This window comes from Prionailurus bengalensis, chromosome F2 (genome assembly GCF_016509475.1).
Source record: "Prionailurus bengalensis isolate Pbe53 chromosome F2, Fcat_Pben_1.1_paternal_pri, whole genome shotgun sequence".
NCBI lineage: Eukaryota > Metazoa > Chordata > Mammalia > Carnivora > Felidae > Prionailurus > Prionailurus bengalensis.
In genome coordinates this window covers 41,690,747-41,713,799 of record NC_057353.1, presented here as the reverse complement: position 1 = coordinate 41,713,799, position 23,053 = coordinate 41,690,747, and the positions used below count along the sequence as shown (strand labels likewise).

Here is a 23,053-nt window from a genome sequence, read left to right as displayed (position 1 = left end):
GGAGCAGACAGAGAGGGAGACACAGGATCCGAAGCAGGCTCCAGACTCTGAGCTGTCAGCACAGAGCCCAATGCGGGGCTCCAACCCATGAACCACAAGATCATGACCTGAGCTGAAGTCCAACGCTTCACCGACTGAGCCACCCAGTTGCCCCTTTTTTTTCCTTTTTTTTAAACAAGAGAAAGTAGACAGATACATGTAGGTAAATGCTAACTATCCATATTCACATAGAGACACAGTGTAATCTCCGAGCCCAAGATACACTAATATTCTCATTAACTAAATTTACAAGGGAGAAACCCAGAAGATACCCTCTCAACCAAGTAATAAAAGGTTCACACCACAGAAATAAGGTAATCAACATCATGTGCTTCCTGAAATGATAGTGAGAAAAGCACAGCATATTCCTGTAATATTCCTGCCAAAAAGGTATAAATCATAAGGAAACATTAAATAAACCCAAACTGAGAGAGATTCTACACAGTAACTGGCCTGCTCTCTTCAAAAAAAAATGTCACACTCATGAAAAATAAGGAAAGACTGAGAAATTGTTTCAGCCTAGAAAAGAGTAAAGAGATTTGACAATTAAATGTAGTATATGATCCTAGATACATGAAAGACATAATTGAATAATCAGCAAAATTTGAATGGAGTCTGTGGATTTGACAGTAAACTGGATCGATTTTAATATCCTGACTTTGTTGATTGTACTATAATTATATGGGAGAGGAACCCTGGGTTAAGAAATATACACTAGGGGCACCTGTGTGGCTCAGTCGGTTAAGCATCTGGTTAAGCATTTTATGGGCTCAGGTCATGATCCCACAGTTCATCAGTTTGAGCCCCACGTCAAGCTCTGTGCTAACAGAGCAGAACCAGCTTGGGATTCTCTCCCTCTCTCTCTCTGCCCCTCCCCCATTCATGCTCTGGCTCTCTCTCTCTCTCAAAATAAATAAACTTAAGAAAGAAAGAAAAAGAAAGGAAGGGAGGGAGGGAGGGAGGGAGGAAGGAAGGAAGGAAGGAAGGAAGGAAGGAAGGAAGGAAGGAAGGAAGGAGGGAAGGAGGGAGGGAAGGAAGGAAGGAAGGAAGGAAGGAAGGAAGGAAGGAAGGAAGGAAGGAAGGGAGACACACCAAAATATTAAGGGGAGGTAATGGGACATCATGTCCACATCTTATTCTGAAATGTTCAGAATGTTAACAATGAGGTAATTTGGATGAACAGTATACTGGATCTCTGTGTACTATTTCTGTAATTTCTATGTCAATTTGAAATTACTTCAGGGGCGCCTGGGTGGCTCCCATCAGTTGAGTGTCTGACTCTTGATTTCAGCTCAGGTCACGCTCTCGCCTTCATGGGATCAAGCTCAGAGAGGGATGGTGCTCTGCCCTGACAGCACAGGACTTGCTTGGGATTCTCTCTCTTCCTCTCTCTGCCCCTCCCCCACTCTCTCTCCCTCTTTCTCAAAATAAATAAATTTTTAAAAAAAGTAATGAAATTACTTCAAAATAAAAAGTTTAAAACAGCATAGTCCTTATTATCTATACATCATAGGATGACTGCCTATTGACAAGGCTACTTTCACTATAATACATTGGAACTTTATTATAACATTATTTCCTATAAAACAGTAAACTAAATAAAGTTAGGTCCAACTTGATTCCATGGAGTTTAGGTGCTGAAATTTAGACTACTCCCAGATTTCAACTGGTTCACTTTTTGTTATCTTCCTAACAGAATTTAAACCTCTTCTAGCCACACCCTTCACAATTTCCTCCAACTTCCACGTAAACAAAAGGAAGGGATCACAACAAGTGACCCTGCTATCACAAAACAGCTCTACTAAAAAATCTCACCATGAGTGGTTTCAGCTACAAAATGGACAGTGTGGGCAAAACAGCTCTCTAATTTATACTTTAATTTTTTTTTTTAATGTTTTATTTATTTTTGAAAGAGAGGGCACAAGTGGGGTAGGGACAGAGAGAGGTGGGGACAGAAGATCCAAAGCAGGCTAAGCACTGAAAGTAGCAAGCCTGATGCGGAGCTTGAGCTCACACACTGCATCATGACCTGAGCTTAAGTCGGACACTCGACTGACTGAGCCACCCAGGCGCCCCTAATTTATACTTTTAAATACATATAGATATGTTTTATTTTTTTTATTTTTATTTTTTTATTTATTTTTGGGACAGAGAGAGACAGAGCATGAACGGGGGAGGGGCAGAGAGAGAGGGAGACACAGAATCGGAAACAGGCTCCAGGCTCCGAGCCATCAGCCCAGAGCCCGACGCGGGGCTCGAACTCACGGACCGCGAGATCGTGACCTGGCTGAAGTCGGACGCTTAACCGACTGCGCCACCCAGGCACCCCCATATAGATATGTTTTAAAATTAAATTTTAATATTAAAAGTCTCTGAACGTCAAAAGTGTTTAAAACACTCGGAAATTAATATGAAACAGAGAACACTGAATAGCAATCAAGATTACAATCTTAATTTCTATCCAATTAGCTGACAGAAGTGATATCCGCCACATCTATTTCCTAATTTCCAAAATGAGGCTTGATAACCTACCTGTTTAATATCTCCTAAAAATAACCAATATGTGAAGTACATCAGGTTTCTTACAGGGAAATGAAAAATGAAGATATACTAGTATGGTAACAACCTTTGGGAAATAAGATACTCTACACAAGTAAGGGTTTCTCTGTAAAGTTGTTGTGTTCTGTGGTGTGTGTGTGTGTGTGTGTGTGTGTGTTTAATTTTGGTTGGAAATTTTTCTAACAATATTACCAACTTCTTTATATTGAGCAAGATATACTGATTACTTAACCATTTTTTCATCACTCAGGATCAGTGTTATAAATACTGATTACTGGTATACAAGGATATCTTAAGTAGCCAACCAAGGTCTAATTACTGAACTCTTTCAGATAGAAATGCCACACTATGACGGTTTTATACAGCAATAGGGCGTTTCATTCATTCACTAATTGCAACATTTATTCAGGGCCCGCTATGCGCCAGCACTGTCTAGACACTGAAGATAGGTATAGACCTCAGTCTGGTAGGGAGAGACAGACATATGATAAATAAGCATATCTGCTGTCAGGACTGCTGTGCTATTTCCATGGACCTGTGCCACTGAAGCACAAAAAAGTGGTTCTCCAATGAGGTGGAGGGAGGATGGAAAACAGGTGCACTGGGGCGCCTGGGTGGCGCAGTCGGTTAAGCATCCGACTTCAGCCAGGTCACTATCTCGCGGTCCGTGAGTTCGAGCCCCGCGTCAGGCTCTGGGCTGATGGCTCGGAGCCTGGAGCCTGTTTCCGATTCTGTGTCTCCCTCTCTCTCTGCCCCTCCCCCGTTCATGCTCTGTCTCTCTCTGTCCCAAAAATAAATTAAAAAAAAAAAAAAAAAAAAAAAGAAAGAAAACAGGTGCACTGTCAGACATCTTCACTAACATCTCTTTACCCCTTTATAGCACTAATTCCAAAGTCTGAGGCAGCCTTGGGGTTCCTCAGAAACAAGCCCCAAGATGCCTATGTAAATTAGGTTTGAGATATTCCCAGGAACCTAGATTCCTAGCAGAGCTCTGGATGGCTAACCTGAATTTCTGGCCTGGTATCTTTTCCAATATTTGGAAGCCTTGCATAAGATGCGTGTCCAAAACAACCTCGCATGAATAATTTCAGAGGCCAAATTTTTCAAAGATTAATGGACAATCTGAAGCCAGAAAGTGCAGTCTTCCTTTCAAGTTTCATTTTGTTTTTGAATGAAACTACTATTGTGCGTTTGTTATGTGCAGCATTTTTACATACGTCATCGCATTTAACCCTCATAACCAGGCTATAACGTAGGTGTAGAAATTTACAAAAGAGCAAATAGCTGAATTTTAATGCAACTTTCCCAAATGATGAACCTAGGATTAATAAATGCAGATGAAGTATGCCTGTGAAATCCAGGCTTTTTAATAAATCACTAGTCAGAAGGCTCCATTCCACCCAAATATCTACATAGACAAAGTATCTGCCCATTTGTGAATACATATTTGAGAAAACTGTCATGTGATACCCATAAACTATTACTAAAAGAATAGTATAATAACTATGTATACATATACTATAACATAGTGATGATACTATTACTTCTATATAGTAATACATAAGAAATTAGGAAGAGTGATTATTCACCTCTGGATAGAGAAGTTAGGACGCTCCTGGTGTCAAAAATTACCCTGAACAAGTAAGTGGATATGGGCAGTATACATTTTGATAACTTGTGTTTCTTATCAAAAAATTATACTTTAAAATATATAAAAATGTGTGTAACTTTTTAGGAATTTTGGCTTATTGCTCTGATTTCCACTATTGTTATCTTGTTTCCCCTGTAAGTAATCCACAAATAGGGCAGAAACATTATTTTAGAAAGTGATTAAAAACAAAATAAAATGCTGAAATGCATGAGAATTCTGTTGTTATGCTACATTTTGCTAAAATTGAATATAAAAAATTTGGACTTACTAGTCCAGTCAAATCCAAGGTAGCTTAATTATTCTAGCAATTCCCAGAAGTTCTTCAGACCAGGTACTTTTTTGAGCCTTTCACCAAGGTTATAAGTCAAAGGCAGCAGAAGGGCACCAGAGGCTAAGCCATTGATCTTTGCAGTCAGGCATAATTCCAAAACTGGCCCCTGCCCAGACTCACTAGGTCACCTGGTGACCTGATTCTTCTAATGATTCCGCGCATGATTAACAGCGACTGCCATGCGCCAAGTCCTTCCGGTGTTATCAAGGCTGAACAAAATTGTCATTAGGCCCTAACTTTATGAGACTATTCTACTCAACCTCTGGTAAATTCCCTTATCTCTCTAAACCTTCGTATCTTCATCCATTAAATAAGATAATAATGGTTTATACTGTACTAACTGTGCCCTTGCTTTGTGCCAGGCACTGTTCTAAATGCGTTAATCCTCATAACCCTAAACGGTAGGTCTACATTTGTGCATCACAATCTGTAAAGAAGATTAAGTAAACTACTTGTACTTTGCATAGTGCCTGACACAGAAGAACTCACTTAGGTAAAAATTACTAGTCGTCCGTCAAACTTTTACAAAGCTGTGCATGCAATAGGTTTAGGTAAAAATTAAGGTTCAGTCAAGGTGACAGACGAGAAGTTTTGCCACGATTTCGTGGCCTACGCGAAATTTCCGGTGGCCTCAGTCCCCGCCAACTGGCTCACCCCGGCCAGCCCCGAGTCCCGCCGCGCCCACCCGGGTCCCTCCGGGCCACTCCCGGACCACCTGCCAGCGCAGGCCGGGCTCGCTCACCGCAGCAGCTCCAAGCAATAGCGGTCGGTGCCCGAGGCGCCCGATCCGCTGGCCGCGGCCACGCTCCGCCCGGACCCCGCGAGCCCCGGGAGCCGCCGCGCACGAGCCCACAGGCCCCGGGGCGGCCGGCGGCGGCACAGGCCGGTAACGCCGAGCCGCAGCGGGCCGCAGGTGGAACCCAGCACGGAGGCCGCCATGACACCGACGCCGCGTGCCCTCCGACCCCGCCACGCCTCCTCAGGTCCACCCGCCCACTTCTCAGCGGCGGGCTGACGGCCTGGGGACGCCGCTCGGAAGGGAGCCAGGTGTCGCTGTGCTCCTCTGCATCTGGGTCGTCGCCGCCGCGCTCTTCTGCTTTGTGGGCTCCAGAAAAGCCCCGCCGAAATCGGCGGACCCCACGCTGTCTCTCCTCCTTCCTTCCGGGTCCTTCTGAAGATGTATTTATCAAGGTAGGAGGATAGAGAATATTTTATTTGACAGTTTACTAGCTTAATTTATAACTTTTCAGTATTCACATAGTATGTGAGCCTCCTTTGGTACTCTTACCCGCAGTCTCTCAAATATTAAAGCTGGGTCTAGTTGCCATGACCTGACCTGGTCCAAGCCATCCATCTCTGCCTACATCTGGATCCCAGTGATACCTCCTGCCTCCCAGATTTGCCCGGTCTATTCATGCAGTAGCCAGGCTGGTTCTTTCTAAAGTGTACTTCCGGGGGTGCCTGGGTGACTCGGTTGAGCGTCCGACTTCGGCTCAGATCATGATCTCACCGTCCTGAGTTCGAGCCCCAACGTTGGGCTCTGTGCTGACAGCTAAGAGCCTGGAGCCTGCTTCGGATTTTTGTCTCCCTCTCTCTGCCCCTCCCCTGCTCTCACTCTATCTCGCTCTCTCAAAAATAAATAAACATAACATATAAAAAAAAAAAGTGTACATCCGATCATGATCCTTGCTTGCTTGACAGCCTTTACTACTCATTGGATAAAGCCCTTCCATGATATATGCCCTCTATTTACTTTTCAGCCTCAACCCTATTTGCATTTGTGACTCCAGTTTAATGTTTCTCCTTAAACCCAAAGGAGTGTACCCTGTTGCATGGTCCTACCAACTCTCTCCAATTAACCCTGCTTTGGTTTTACTGCCAAGACTGCCTCTGCAGCCTATGCAGGACCTCAGTCCCTCCTTCATAATGTTCTCTTCTCTCCCTTTAGCTCTGACAGACACACACTATTAGTGTTTTTGATACCACAATTTAGCCTGATATGTAAAAGAAAAAAAAAATCATGCATCTACATCTCTAGTTCTGATCTCCTGCCCAGCTGGAATTTTCCATCTGGACATCTTGCCATGACTTCAAAGTCCACTAACTCCCCCTTTTAGTCTCTTTATTTAACTGGACAGTAATTCCCTTCTCACAACCAGGGGAAGTACTGTGGAGTCATCCTTCTGTCTTCCCTCTTCTATATCTAATGTAATGTGACTGATCAGGTCCATCAATTTCTTTTCCTTTACATACTCACATACTTGGTTTTGTAGCTGATACAAAACCTGGATTCAGATCCTGGTCCCACTTCCTACTATCTCTGTGACCTTTGGTGACAGATTTACCTTTTCTTGTGCCTCAGATACTTGCCCTATGAAATGGAAATAATAATAAAACCTACTTCATAAGGTTCTTGTACAAATTAAATGAGTTGATGTATTTAAGGCATCTAGGCAGTGTCTCGCCTGTAAATAGCACTCAACACAAGTCAGCTATGTACAGAAAACATTAAGAAAGACTTTTTAGGGGCACCTGGGCGACTCAGCTGGTTGAGTGGCCAATTCTTGATTTCAGCTCAGGTCATGATCCCAGGGTTGTGGGATCGAACCCTGCATCAGACTCCATGCTGAGCTTGGAGCCTGCTTGGGATTCTCTCTCCCTCTGCCCCTTTCCCCAGCTCCCACACTCTCTCTCTCTCTAAAATATAATTTAAAAATTAAAAAACAAAAGAGTTTAAAAGGAGCAAAACGATTGTGTCTCAGTGGTAAGCTAGACATTGTTCAGGTTATTTGAGTTTAAGAGTTCTTGGTGCCTTTCATCATCTTTGAGCTATTTTACATTTATCTAAGTTACAGAATATTGACAACAGTGCACATTATTCTTGTCCATAAACATACAAATTATGTTCATAGGAGTTTCAGTTGATTATTATTCTATGGATATTGATCAGTTTCGTATGTGTTAAGCAGATTTACTTAAGCATTCCTGACTGCCCATATAGTCTGGTACTTTGATTATTTCTTTGAATTGATGGCAACGTCTTACTGGTTCCCACACTAACTAATGAGTTAAATGAAAAATTTTTTTAATATTTTATTTGTTAAGTAATCTCTACACCCAACATAGGGCTCAAACTTACAACCCCAAGATCAAGAGTCACATGCTCTACTGACTGAGCCAGCCAGGCACTCTTTAAATCAAGTTTTTGACATGTCTTCATTTTATAGCTGTATGAGAGTTATGTTTCTACAGTTTTGTTAAAAACTATTCTTTAACAGCTACCATTAGCTATTATTAACTTATCTTCTATTTTATTTCCATTACCCAGTTTCATATCTGTCTGATGGACATATTTAGTTTTCTCACCTCCAGGCCAATCAATCTGTATTGAAAAATACCATTTCTAGTAATAACAAATTAATGCAAATCAAAGTCATGCATACTAAAAGTGTTATGAGCCTATAGATACATAAACTTTAAGGCAGAATTCCAATTAATGGAAGTAGAGGAAAAATTGAGGACTTTTAAAATTATGCTGTGGATAACACACTGTCACCAACTAACATAAGAACATCTATTACTTGCTAATCTTGAAATTAATGTTTTTTTTTTAAGTTTATTTCTTTTGAGAGAGAGAGAGAGAGAGCAAGCAGGGGAGGGGCAGAGAGAGAGGGAGACAGAAAATCTCAAGCAGGCTCTGCACTGTCAGAGCAGAGCCCAACAGAGGGTTCAAACCCACAAACCCATGAGATCATGACCTAGGCCAAAACCAAGAGTCAGACGCTCAACCAACTGAACCACCCAGGTGCCCGTTGAAATTAATTTTTTAGAGTTATGAGCACATAAAATATTTCCTTAGTCTAATTACTTGATATCAAAATGAATATATTTGAAATAGGCATACACTTTCATTCAGTCAAGGTTGCAATCAAGGCAAAAGCTCAGTGCTTAACTCCAAAATTGACTTTTAAAAGTAAATAACCACAGAGGCACAATTTGTTAACTTGGCCTTTAGTTGTGATAGTTGCTCACTATATCCTTTCTGAATATATGACTCTCCATGGTGAGATGTTCCAGCTGTGTAATTATGGATGAAATATAATAACATTTCTTTCCAAGCTTTAGCTCAATAAAGATTGTCCTGTGGTTGATTGCTATATTTAAAAAAAATTTTTTTTCAACATTTACTTATTTTTGGGACAGAGAGAGACAGAGCACGAACGGGAGAGGGGCAGAGAGAGAGGGAGACACAGAATTGGAAACAGGCTCCAGGCTCTGAGCCATCAGCCCAGAGCCTGACGCGGGGCTCGAACTCACGGACCGCGAGATCGTGACCTGGCTGAAGTCGGATGCCCAACCGACTGCGCCACCCAGGCGCCCCGATTGCTATATTTTTAAAGAGCTATGCCTTATTGTCCCATAATATTTCTCCCCCTCTCATTTTTTTTCATGGCCTCTGCCAAGAAGTGAGTTTCATTCCTTCTGTTAAAAGTCAGTCTGGTATATACATATATATATATATATATATACACATACATACATACACATATTTGCCTATATGTTTTAGACTTCTTTTAATGATATATATGTATATACTTTATATTCTTTAATTATACACACACACATATTCTTTAATGCTATACATATATATGATTAAAGGAAATATGGAAAATATAGGCAAATGTAGGGGGAAAAGTCATGCTAAAACCAATAATTCAAACAGTTACTGTTTACATTTTGGTATTAGATCTAACCTTTTCTCTGTTAATAGGCTTTTTGCTTGTTTTTATATATTGCCTCTATAATATTATTTGAATAGCCAAACATGGTCATAAACATTTATTATGCTATTATTTCATTCATTCTAAAGCATTTATTGAAAGTCTATTATGTTCCTACACCGTACCAGGAACCAGGATTCTAGGGTAAGCAAATAGACATGTTCCATGTCCTCAAAGAGCTTTATTCTTTTTTTTTTTTTAATTTTTTTTTAACGTTTATTTATTTTTGAGACAGAGAGAGACAGAGCATGAACAGGGGAGGGTCAGAGAGAGAGGGAGACACAGAATCTGAAACAGGCTCCAGGCTCTGAGCTGTCAGCACAGAGCCCGACGCGGGGCTCCAACTCACGGACCGCGAGATCATGACCTGAGCCAAAGCTGGACGCCCAACCGATTGAGCCACCCAGGCGCCCCGAGCTTTATTCTTTAGTAGTAAAGACAGTTACACAAAAAGTCATCACAAATAAATATATAATTACAAAATGTGATAACTGCTATTGTGTTAATGAGGTTATGAGTTCAGCTGCTCAAATTAAGACACAAAATAACAGTGCTGCAGACAAAGTAGACATTGAGTCCTCTGGCAGTTTGGGTGCAAGCAGTCTCAGGTTGTCTGGAGATTCCAAGATCGCTGAGCCCCAGGCTCTTGCAGTCTGCTCATTCTACCATCTGAGGAGTGGAGCCTTCACCTGTACGTCCAGGATGGCCCACTGCTAGTTCCACATGGCAGCCAGCAGCAAGAGTGAAAGCAGAAGGGGCAAGATGCCCTTCTCTTTAAGAGAGTAGTCATTTGGTTTGGCGGGGGGGGGGGGGGGGGGGGGGGGGGTGGCGGCTCAGTTGGTTGAGCATCTGACTCTTGATTTCAGCTCGGGTTGTGGGGTCGAACCCCATGTCAGGCCCCGTGCTGAGTGTGGAACCTGCCTAAGATTCTCTCTCTCTCTTTCCCTCTCCTTCTGAGAGGGAGCATTAGCTGTCTTTCTCTCAAATTAAATAAATTAAATAAATAAGAAGTCATTTCTAGGGCGCCCGGGTGGCTCAGTTGGTTAGGTGACTGACTTTGGCTCAGGTCACGATCTCACAGATCGTGAGTTCGAGCCCTGCATCGGGCTCTGTGCTGACAGCTCAGAGCCTGGAGCCTACTTTAGATTCTGTGTCTCCCCCTGTCTCTACCCCTTCCCTGCTCACTCTCTGTCTCTCAATAATAAATAAGTGTTAAAAAAAATTTTTTTAAAGAAGTCATTTCTATGCCATGGCATATAGCAATGCATGTGCTTCATTAAGCATTAACTAATAAGACTTGCAGTGAGTCTAATTTCAAATTTCATAGTGGTGATGAACATGATATATTAGATATTTATAAAACTATTATGTGATATGAAAACATCTGTGATTTCATTTGGTGACAAGATCATAGTTACTGCTAATACTTTTATGCTTCGTTGCCTGTATTCCTAATTGAAGCAAATGCTAAATTTCCATTAGCCATTCATGAAAACACAGATGTAATTTTTTTCCCATTCCAGTTCACCGACTCCATGAATTCCGTGCACAACTTCCTTGGGTAAAGAATCTCCTGCTCTTTAAGGGTACAAGCCAGAATCTGCATGTATCACATCTGCTCATATCGCATTAGTCAGAATTTAGTTTTCTACAAGGGAAGCTGGGAAGTAGTTGTTATTCCAGCCAGCCATGTGCCCAGTTAGAAATCATGGGTCCTATTATTACTGAAAATGAGGAGAATGGATATTGGGGTACCACTAACAAAAAAAAATGAACTTTATACTATGAAAAAATTTAATAGTGAGTCCTAATCCAGATTATGGAATCAGGAAAAGTATCTCTGAGAAAGTGCAGTTAAACAGAGATCTGAAATATGATAAATAATAATAATAATAGTGCCAAACCTGTTACTTATTGAGTGCTTACCACGTGTTGGGCATTCTTCTAGTGTGCTGCCCATATTCTGTCTCACAACAACCATGCTCAGTTCAGGGGGACTGTTCAGGTTTTAGCCCTGAAAGTCCTGTATCCTGGGAAACCCCTCAGTCTAGGGAAAACTGGATGGCTGCCACTGTGTTGGTGCTATTGTTGTCATCCCCATTTTATGGAAAAGGAAACCAAAACATGAAAATGTTAAGTAAGTTGCCCAAAATTACACAGCTAGTATTTGGCAGAGTCAGGATTTACATCTGGGAAGGTTGCTCCAGTCTACCTGCTTACCTGCTCTGTCAGTTTGCTAGGGCAGCTGTAATTAAGTACCATAGACCAGGTGGCTTAAACAACAGAAGTTTATTTTCTTACAATTCTAGAGGCTAGATGTCCAAGATCAAAGTATCAGCAGGGTTGATTTCTTCTGAGGCTTCTCTCCTTGACTTGTAGATGGTCACTTTCGCCCTGTGTTTTCACATGCTCTTTCCTCTATATCTGTGTCCTCATATTATCTTTTATAAGGACACCAGTCATTGGATTAGGGCCCACCCTAATGACCTTATTTTACCTTAATTGTGTCTTTGAAAACTTTATCTCTAAATAACAGTTACATTCTGAGGTACTGGAGGTTCGTTAGGACTTCATATGAATTTGGGGGAAACACAATGCGAGCCCATAATAACTACTGCATTCTGCTACCAGGCGAAGAGTGTGTGTGTGCATGGAGGTGGGGGTGGTGTTCCACAAAAGAAAACTGCATGTGCACAAGCCCCGAATCAGTAAAGGGTCCGGCGCGTTCAAAGAGTGAAAGCCTTGTAGCTGGCATTTACCGAATGTGCAGGAGGGTGGACCACATGAAAATGGAGAGGTAAGCAGGAACCTTGGTGCTGTGATCTTTTGTAGGCCAAGTTGAGAATTGAGGATTTTAAGTGCACGAAGAAGGCCCTGGAGGGATTAAAGCAGGGGTTTGGCCTAATCCAAAAACTCAGATTTTAGAAGACAGCTCTGGTGCGTATTTGGAGAATAGACTGGAAGCAGGAGGACCGGTTAGGAGCTTCTGCTTGGAGCCTGGGCCAGTGTTGTTGGGGATGTGGACAGGTGTGGCAGTGGAGATGGAGAAAAGTGGGTGAATATCACGTGGTGAAGGTAGCACCAGCGGAACTTACTGATGCACAGAAGGCGTCAGAGAAAGGATGCTTCCTGCTTCCTCCACCTGGCAGAACCCTTTTTGTACATGTATTCCCCTTCCTCCCTTAGAAGAGCCAGGTACCATCCTCAGCCCACAGACGTACATCTTACAAAAGAACCTAAGCATGGTATTTCCACTCCCATCACCAGTGATTGGTCCAGGCCAGTGCATGTTTCCCTGCTCTGGTCAATGACACTTAAGAAAAAGTCTACTGTGGGGCTTCTGAGAAATTTGCCTCAGTAATAAAGGTACAATATACAATTTCACTTATGAAATATTATTGCCAAAAAGGTTTAACAGAAATCTAATTAAGCTTCTACATATAATTTTGAAGTTCACAAGAAATATAAAGATAAGAGGAACAAGATAAATGGCATCATGAGGAAATATATCAGAATAATTCAAAAGAAAAACACAATGTCATGAGAAATGAATTGGGGGAATGTTCTAAATTTAAAAAGACCAAAGAAATATCATGGCACCTGGGCAGCTCAGTCAGTTAAGTGTCCGACTTCAGCTCAGGCCATGATCTCACTGTTCGTGGGTTCGAGCCCCGCATTGAACTCTGTGCTGACAGCTCAGAGCCTGGAGCCTGCTTCAGATTCTGTGTCTCCCCCTCTCTCTGCCCCTCACCTGCTTGCACTCTGTCTCTCTCTCTTCTCTCTCAAAAATAAATAAACTTAAAAAAAAAAAAAAGACCAAAGAAATATAAAACCAAATGCAGTGTATGCAACTTGATTGGATTCTGGTTTGAAAAAGATAAGCTATAAAATACAGTTTAGGGACTAATGAGGAAATTTGAACATAGACTGTATATTAAGTGATATTAGGGAGCTACTGTTAATTTGTCTTAAGTATGCTGTTGTTGTGGATCTTTAGGAGACATATATATTCTTAGGAAATACAGGCTGAATCATGTAGGTGTACAGTGTCATGATGTCTGCAACTTACTGTCAAATGATACAGGAAAAAGAGTGAAGGTGGGAGGTTAAGCAATTGTGCCATGTGGCAAATGTCATCAGTTGTTGAATCTAGGTAGAGTGTATATGGGTCGCCATTGTACCACTCCCAACTTTTCTGTACATTTAAAATTTTTCAAAATGAAGAGATGAGGGGTCAGAGAGACACAAGGAAGACACATACCCCTTCTTCCTCTGGATGTTGTCAGTTTTGAATGTGATGCTCGTGACTGAAGCAGCCATCATGCAGCCATGAGGGAAACTAGCGTGGAGCATCTAGCTGAAATGCTGACCTGGCCCTGGAGCCCTGCTGACATTAGCAGTAGATGCATTTTGGCCATTGGAGCTGCCTTCCTCCTAACTTTCTGTTATGTGAAAGAATCCATATTCCTTACTATTTAAGCATTTTGAGTTGAGCCATTATCTCTAGTGGAGACAGGAAAAAATACTAAAAATAGAGTAGTCAGGGAAGCAGCAGGGAAGCCAGGAGACAATGGTGGTAGAGATATAAATCATAAGTTGTATACAGTTTTGCTCTCTGCTTATCACAGTATAACATGAATTTTCCCATATCATTAAGATTTACTTATAAACATTTTTATTCTTTTGGAATAAGTAATATATTCCTGTGTTAAATATGGCCACAGATTTTTTGCAGCTACTCTCATCAGAGGTGGTCTATTCCCCACCCCCTTGAAGCTGAGCTGGTTGGGTTTTGTTTTTGTTTTTAAGCACAGTTAACATACAGTGTTATATTAGTTCAGTTCTACAATATAGTGATTCAACAACTCTGTACATTACTCAGTGCCCAGCACGGTAAGTATAGTCGTCATCTGTCACCATACAACGTTATTACAATGTTACTGATTATATTTCCTGTGCTGTACTTTTCATCTCTATATTCATTTATTTTATACAGAAGTTTGTACCTCTTAATCCCCTTTATATATTTCACCCATTACCCCCACCAATCTCTCCTCTGGCAACCACCAGTTTGTTCTCTGTATTGAAGCATCTGTTTAGTTTTGGGGCACCTGGGTGGCTCAGTAGGTTAAGCGTCCGACTTTGGCTCAGGGCATGATCTCGGAGTTTGTGAGTTGAAGCCCAGTGACATGTTCTGTGCTGACAGTGTGGAGCCTGGAGCCTGTAACCTGCTTCAGATTCTGTGTGTGCGTGTCTCTGTCTCTGCCCCTCCCCCACTCATGCGCGCTGTCTCTCTCTCAAAAATTAAACATTAAAAAAAGAAAATTAAAAGTGGATGTTCCAGCCCCTTCGGATGAACTGCAACCCTGACAACTTCACTGCAACTGCATGAGAGACCCTGTGCCACAGCTCCCCAGAGGCACCCGGCAAAGCGGCTTCCTGATCCTTGGCCCTCAGAAACCCTGAGGTATTGAATATCAGTTGTTTTAGCCCATTAAGGTTTAGGATAATTCATTATATGGCCATGAATACTAATACAGTGTCATTTCCTTTATTTACATACATATATACAAATATGAACATAGATTCTACTCTCTCCCCACCTTTTCATATAAAAGATAGTATATTGTTCACATTATGACATTAGCATAATTTCTCTTATAGGTATTTCCATAGAAGGTCATAGTGAGTTTCACCAATTTTTTATAGGTACATACTGGTTAATTTAACCGGTCTTCTAGTGGGAGACACTTGTTTTTTTTCTGTTCATTCCCTATGACAACTGGCACTGAAATTATTAGCTTTGTACATTACTTTTGTATGCTAATGCATAAATAAATTCCCAGAAGTACAATTTCTGGGTCAAAATTGTGTTTTTGATAGATGCTGCTAAGTTCCCTTGATAAGGTTTATGGCATTTTGCACTCCTACTAGATGTGAGAGAACCCAGTTCTCTCAAAAGTTTTGACATTTTTGCCAATTGGATAAGTTAAAAAGTAGTATTTCAGTATAATTTTAATTTACATTTCTATTATTCAGAGGGAAGACGAGCATTTTTTCATAGTTTTAGAATTATTCTTATATCATTTCCTGTAGACTGTCTTTTCATAAGCTTTGCTCACTTTTCTATAGGCTACAGGCCTTCTGTATTACTTTGTAGGAGCTCTGTGTACATGAGGGAGATTAGTCCTATGTCTGGCACATAGATCACAACTTTTTTTCCCAGTTTGTTGTGGCTTTGACTTTTCTGTAAAATCTTCCCATGTAGAAATTTTGTAATATATTTTTATTTAGTCAGACTTTATCAATATTTACTTTCAATGCTTCTGGATTTTGAATCATCATTATAAAGACCTTCCCATTAAATTTTTTTAAATTATTGTTTGTTTTCTTCTAGTACTTCTATACTTTTAACTTTTAGTTTTTTTTCTTTCTTGGCTTTTTGTTTGTTTTGGAGGAAATAAATGTTGCAAAGCATGGATCCAACTTTTTTCTTTCTATCTAGTTCATCATTTATTCATCAGTCCACCTTTTCCCCCTTTGACTTGAGATGCTTCCTCTTTCATGGAATGAACTAATGTATGTGTTTTCTGTGTATACTCTTCCATTTGTCTATTAGTATTCTAGCACTGTACTCTCTTACCTATTGCAAGTTTAAAATATGTTTTCATATATATCTGGTAATACTGGTTCTTTCTCATTGCTTTTTTTCCCTTGCCAGTATTTTCCTGGCCATTCTTATTTATTTTTCCATTTGAACTTTAAGATCAGTTTTTCTATTAAAAAAATTCTGAAGTTATTTTTTTAATTATGTTAAATTTATATCTAACTTACAAAAATAGGTATTTTTATTATATTGAGCCTTCATAAACATTTTTGATGACAATGTTATTACTTATCTTACTGATAACACCATTGACTTAACTGTGCTCTTGTTATTTGATCCTTATGTTTTCCCCAATTTTTGATTTTATAAATAATTCTTAGATGAACCACTGTAGTTGAATCTCTGTCCATATCTGTGATTATTACCTTGTGATGAATTCCTAGAAGTAAAATCACTAGTCAAAGGCTGTGAACTTTTGAGACGTCTGACATTGTCACAATTCTTACCAAAGAAATTATATCTTCCCGCAAAATGTGGATGAAAGTGATAGATTTATTAATTCTTTTTAAGAATTTTAGACAGAGCTGTGAACTTTATTTTATTTAATTTATTTATTTTTATTTATTTTTGAGAGAGAGAGACAGGGGAGTGGTACAGGGGAGAGTGGGGACAGAGGATCCCAAGTGGGGTCTGCACTGACAGCACTTGAGCCAGATGCAGAACTTGAACTCATGAACTATGAGATCGTGATCTGAGTTGAAGTTGGATGCTCAACCAACTGAGCCACCCAGGTGCCCCAGATTTATTAAATTTTTTAACAGTCTTCCTATGTTAACATGTCAAAAGTGATATCTCACTTTTATTTTTCATTTATTTAATCATCAGTGAAATAGGACATTTTTTGTTTACTACGTATTTGTATTTGATTTCTAGTGATTTATTGTCAACATCCTTACTCATTGTTTTTTTGTTAAAAACCTAGTAGTTTATTTCAAAGTATAATTTTTTTTCCTTACCCATTTTAATGCTGATGGTCTTAATGTTTTTCTTTTTGATTTGTATGAGATTTTATATATTAAGGCTCTCAAATCTATTAAGTCTTATATTTGTGTCAACTACTTTAACACTTTGTTTATTTTTTGTTGTTTATAATATGTTTTTTTGTGTCAATTTTTTTTATTTTAAAACACATACTCACTGAGGGGCGTCTGGGTGGCTCAGTCGGTTGAGCGTCCAGCTTCTGCTCAGGTCATGATCTCGCCATTTATGGGTTTGAGCCCTGCGTTGGACTCTGTGCTGACAGCTCAGAGCCTGGAGCCTACTTCAGATTCTGTCTCCCTCTCTCCCTGCCCCTTCCCTGCTTGCACTGTCTCTCTCTCTCTCTCTCAAAATGAATAAACATTAAAAAAAAGAAGTTTTAAAATACGTACTCACTGAATGAATTAAATAATACAGAAATAATATAGAAAGTATAGTAATAAGTGATAATATAGTAAAAAGTAAATTTTTTCTCTGCCCCAACCCTCTCACTTCTGCTAAGGGCTTTGTGTGGTGATGTTTTTTAACATTCAAGATTCTAAGCTTTCTTTGTTGTCAAATATATATAATTCTTACTTTCTTAATTTCTTCCATTAGTTTATGCTCAGAAAGATGCTCCCGTACTGAAATCAGAGGTGGAGGGGAGACAAAGTGAGTATAGAAAAACCAGTAGGTGGGATATTGAGGTTGTCTGGGCAAGGGATTATTGTGGCTTGGACTGAGATGATGGTAGAGGACATAAAAAGAAGTGGACAGATCAATATATAATTTGGAGATTGACTTGCTGACAGACTGATGGGGAAAAGTAGTGGAGAGAAGAGAAATAAATGATGGTTCCTGTAGTTTTGGCATACGCAACTGTTGGGATGGGGTTATCTTTTTCACATTCCTAAGCTGAAGAATGTGAAGTCTTTATGATACTTTCTCAGTGATATTCATTGACATGTGATCCCCTTTTGCAGGGTCCTTAAATACAGGCCAACATATCCTTGGTCTGGTTATTATTTTTTTTAACATGCCATATTTTAATGTGCCTGCCTACTTTGTAGGAATGTTCTTTTGTTTACAAAGTGTTTTTGAGTTTGTCTCTTGTTCTCATTGATGACTCTTACCTAGGTACTAGTATGGGCTAAGGTTTTCCATTCCCTAGTCAGTGAGAGCCTCAGAAAGAATGTTTGGAGCACTGGAGGATCGAAAACATGGGCGGGGAGGTATTTCTCAGTGCTCTCTGCTGTTATCAGATTGTTGCAATGAGGGCTCTCAGGCAGTTCCTGAGGGCTGGTGCTGCAAAACTCACCACCTCCTTGTATTTCAACACAGGGGTCATCAAAGGAGAACCTAGTTTATGAGTGTGTGGCCTGGAATAGCTAGTTTGGAACTAATCAGTAAAAACACAGTCAGCAGGTTTGTTGTTGATATCCTTATTGTGCAGAACAGTGCTCAGTGAAGCTTCTAGTCCTCCTTGAACTCCACAAACAGGTTCAGGGGACACTGTCGTTTTAGTACATCACAGCAACATCAGAGTCCCTACCATAGGGGAAGAAATAAAGGTGATGGCCTCTGATGCCCCCACCCTATACAGTCAGTCTGATGACTGCATATGACCACTCTCCCTTAATGACCCAGAGAAGCCCTCTCTAACTTCCTGCCAGAAGGACACACACCTAGTTGTTTTTCTGAGAGTCACAGTGGCTTCTGTGGAGCTATGCTCTACACATGCTTCCTCCTGATTCTTCTAGCAACCAGTAGCACAGGCCAACAGGGGGAAAGGTTCATTAGAGTTAGAAATGTAGTCTGTGGGCTTAGAACAGCTTTTCTGGGCAAAAGTAACTGATCCTTCTAGGGAAATAAGCAGTCTAGGTCTTTGAAAAATTACATTCTAGCTGATCCACAATTCTATTGCATAATCATGGGTCACACCTGCAGCCAAATTAAATATGTTTGTCACTAGGATATTTCCATCTGGCAAACAAAATACTGTGGTATTATACTGCTCCCTCTTCCTGGAATGTCCTTGTGTGCTATATCTTCAAGGAGGCCATTTGGCCATGTTCCCAAATCCCTGGCCTTTGACCAGCCACCTCCTGCCTCTGCAGACTCCCAAGAGAACTATGTGGAGGGACAGTCCTGGCAAATGAACACTGTTTTTTACACTGTTTATACAAGCCTCACTGCTAAGCTTGTCTGGATCACTTCAGTGACAAAAAGAGACATAGACAAACCCAACAAAAATGGTGGGACCCAAAATCTAGGTCAAAGTGATAAAGCTGCAGCCCTGTGCTTTCCTGAGAAAGCAGGGGTGCAGGAAGAGACTCTCAATCTTACCCTTGTCATCAGTGTCCTAATGCTCTTTTCCCACCTCATGAACGTCTACTCATTCTATGAACGCCAGTGCAGAAGCCTCTTCCTTTCTGAGTTTTCCTTGACCACAGCCCCATCCAAGAAGAATCAGTGGTTCCTTCATTTGTGATCCTGTTTATGTTTCTCCTTGATCACTGTACTAGGTCTTATTGTGGTGATCTGTTTATTTGGCCCTCTTCCCAGACACCAAAGGTAGACTCTGTCTTACTCCCCCTTTTATTTCCAGTGCCTGGCCAAGTGCCCAGCCTTGGGAGGTGTTCGGTGTAGTGTGCTGAAAGCCATGTCTTTTGGCACTGGAAACAAGGCACCTGGTTGTACAAAGTGTGCAGTGCACAAACATGCTGGGCCAAGGTGGTGAGTGGGGCTGGTGTGGGCTGGTTTGGGGCTGTCTCTGCGGAAAGGGAGCCTAGTTTTTCACACAGAGGCACTAGCTGGCAGGGCTGTCTGAGCCCAGAAGGGGTACTTCCTAATTTGCAACAAGACACTACATAGGCTTGCAGTCTTCCCGATTGCAGACCCAGGCAAACCAGACCCAGCAGAATGGCAGAATATGAAGAAATTCAAGCTTGAAAGAGTAGTTTCCCTTGTGAAAAGTTTCCACTACTCATTCAATAGGCAAGCCTTACAGTTACCTGATTTTAGAGAACTTATTGTCAATTATGAATAAGAAGAATTTGTATTATGCTTTTCAGTGTAGTGTATTTAGTTCTTTCTCCTCAATTACAATTTTTGAAATGTATAAAATTATACAATTTTAGGCCTGAAAGTTATCTATTGATTTTTTTTTTTGAGCTTTTAATACTGTCTCTATGCTCAGTATGGACTAGGCACCAAAAACTGTAATAAAAATTGACCAGTGTCAAATAACTATTTGGTGGCAGGTTTTTCATTTGCTAAAAGGGCATTTACCATACAATTCTATCAGAAACAAGAGGCAAAGTGGTCACTATGTTAATGCAATTGGAATTTTATCCATCTCACTCTTTGGTTTCCACTATGGTCTTATATTGTCAATTTTTCAATGCAGAAGCTGTCATTTCTTTAGTCCATCCCCCTTTTATATGTTCACACCCACCTACTAAAAATAGACTATCAACCGTTTGGGGGATATCATTACTAGATTGGGAGAACCTTGAGGAAAGGAAGTAGGTCTCAATCTTATTTGTTTTTATCCCATGGTGTTATAACATAGTATATAGTTGTTCAATAAATCTTTTTATTTTATTTTTTATTTTTTTTAAATGTTTATTTTTGAGAGAGAGAGTGAGAGTGGAAGAGGTGCGGGGGGGTGGACAGAGGATCCAAAGCAGGCTCCACTCTGACAGCAGCAAGCCCGATGTGGGACTTGAACTCACAAACCGTGAGACTATGACCTGACCTATGAGCTGGAGTCAGATGCTCAACCATCTGGGCCACCCAGGCACCCTCAATAAATCTTTTTAAAATGAAAGTAATGAATGACGGCATTAATGAATGAATGAGTAGGAGGTAATGAGAAGTGACAAGAAGGCTTACACTCTATCTGTGATATTTTATTTAACAAATGTCACAATATTAAATTATTTAAAAATTTTTTGACATTTATTCATTTTTGAGAGACAGAGAGAGACAGAGTGCAAGTGGGAGAGGAGCAGAGAGAGAGGGAAACACAGAATGTGAAGCAGGCTCCAGGCTCCGAGCCACCAGCACAGAGCCCAATGCGGGGCTCGAACCCACCGACCGCAAGATCATGACCTGAGCAGAAGTCGGACACCCAGCTGACTGAGCCACCCAGACGCCCCAAAATATTAACATTTTCTAAATCAGGGTGGTGGATATATGGAAAGACATTATCTTTTTCTCCATGGTGTTTTTCATGTTTCAAAATTTCTAGAAGATTTTTAAAAACCAAGATGAGTAATAGAGGTGATAGCAGTATGACAAAAGTGCCTTTCTTTAAGGATCTCATTACTTAATTAGGGAGTTGTTCCAAGTATGTATAATTGGACTGTACATTTTTAGGAGTTGACTGGGGAGGGGGAATAAAGCAGCAAATAACTCTGAAACTAGAAAAGCAGGAATTGACACAACTTGTCTAGTTGTCAGGGTATCCCATGAATCAGCAGATAGGCACTTTGGCATATTTTAATACATATCCAGCATCTATGAATTATGAAATATGGTCAAGAAGAACGGGATCAATCTAGGTAGCACAATACCAGCTAAATACCTGGAGGTTGGTAGAAATCCTGTAGAGACTTCTGGCAAAATATCTTTTGACCTTTCCAGTGAGATCTGTTCTTTCTCCTCTCCATCCTGCTCTCTTCCTGGAATGTTGACCCGTATGGACTACATCAGTGGATGCTCATGACTTTTGCCTTCTACATCTAACAGGGGATGCCTGTTATTTTTGCATGTACAGCTTCCTTTCCCCATTCCTTAGGTTAGAGAACCAGGGACCACCATGTATGCTCTCTCAGGGATTGTACGCTGCAGTGAGTCCCATTCATAGACTCGGACAGGAATAAGAGTTCTGAAGCTGTACAACTTTGTGGCCCTGACATAACTCTTTCTTTTGGTAAATGTACCTCATCTACCTAGATAGTACAATCTGTGTGTCTGCTTCCTTGCCACAGAAGTGGACATGTGATTTAGGCTAGTCAGAGAACTATCTCTAGAAACCACCACTGATTATTGTAGGACAAGGCTCATGACCCAAGGAAGCCAACGGCACTCTTTGAGGGGTTGTTTGAATGGTAGGAGAGAAAGAATCTCTCCTGAGATTTCTAATACTAAGAAGCATGAAAGTCTAGAGCCTCTAGCAGTTCTTTTGCCACATAATAATAAAAGCCTACCTGCAAATAAAGTCAACACAGAGGAAAGGAGAATTGAAAGAAGTAGAAAAGGAGACAGATTATTGATGAGACAGGTTTTATCCACAGCTCTGCCTAAATTACTCATGAGCTTTTTGGTTATACGAGCTAATAACTTCCCTCCATTGCTTAGGAGAGTTTGAGTTGATTCTGTGTCACTTGCAACCCCAGGAGTCCTGGCTAAAACAGATGCATAAGCGAAACCATAAATCAGGAACTTGGAATTTGTTTTCTCTTTAAGAGAAAACTGAATGTGCTGCTTTTGACAACGATGATGGCATTTTTCTGCCCACAGCCCTCTAATGGCTTCTCTTCTTTCCCAGGGAAGAAGACGACTGTCCACACATGGCCAGTTGGTCCCCATGTGGTCTGACCTTATCTCTAACCTCCCCCTTTCCTTCCCTTTGCTCACAATGCATCAGGAAACCTGACCTTGGTGATCCTTACACTTGCCACGCATGTGCTCCCACCAGAGAGTATTTGCACCTGTTCTTCCCTCTGTCTGGTCTATGCTTCTCCCAGTTACCTTCTTGACTGTATTCTGTTCTCTTTTCATATGGAAACTTCCCTCATCACCCCATCTAAAATCTGAATATCCCTGTTGGTATTAGTTTCCTAGGGCAGTCATAACAAAATACAATCTAAAAGTCTTATACAATAGAAATTTATTGTGTCACAGTTCTGGAAGCTAGAAGTCTGAGTTTAAAGTGTTGATAGAGTCAGTTTGTTCTTTTTTTTTTTAATTTTTAAAAAATGTTTATTTATTTTTTAGAGACAGAGAGAGAGACAGAGCATGAACCAGGGAGGGGCAGAGAGAGAGGGAGACACAAAATC

At 40.7% G+C, this 23,053-nt stretch overlaps 1 protein-coding gene and 1 long non-coding RNA gene across 5 annotated transcripts in view; one reads left to right on the top strand and one right to left on the bottom strand.

Moving 5' to 3' along the window:
* NDUFAF6 (NADH:ubiquinone oxidoreductase complex assembly factor 6) overlaps positions 1-5,528 on the bottom strand; it is a 33,377-nt gene extending 27,849 nt beyond the window's left edge. The window contains exon 1 of one of the 3 annotated variants that reach the window (XM_043601411.1): positions 5,323-5,528. In XM_043601411.1, coding sequence (XP_043457346.1) covers positions 5,323-5,519 — 197 coding nt within the window. In that variant the 5' untranslated portion in view covers positions 5,520-5,528. The remainder of the gene's footprint in view (positions 1-5,322) is intronic. The other 2 variants (XM_043601412.1, XM_043601413.1) reach the window with 2 other exon arrangements.
* LOC122495622 overlaps positions 5,525-23,053 on the top strand; it is a 61,020-nt gene continuing 43,491 nt past the window's right edge. For both annotated transcript variants that reach the window (XR_006300514.1, XR_006300515.1), the window contains exons 1-3: positions 5,525-5,771; positions 14,683-14,828; positions 17,604-17,657. This is a non-coding gene — a long non-coding RNA (uncharacterized LOC122495622). The remainder of the gene's footprint in view (positions 5,772-14,682; positions 14,829-17,603; positions 17,658-23,053) is intronic.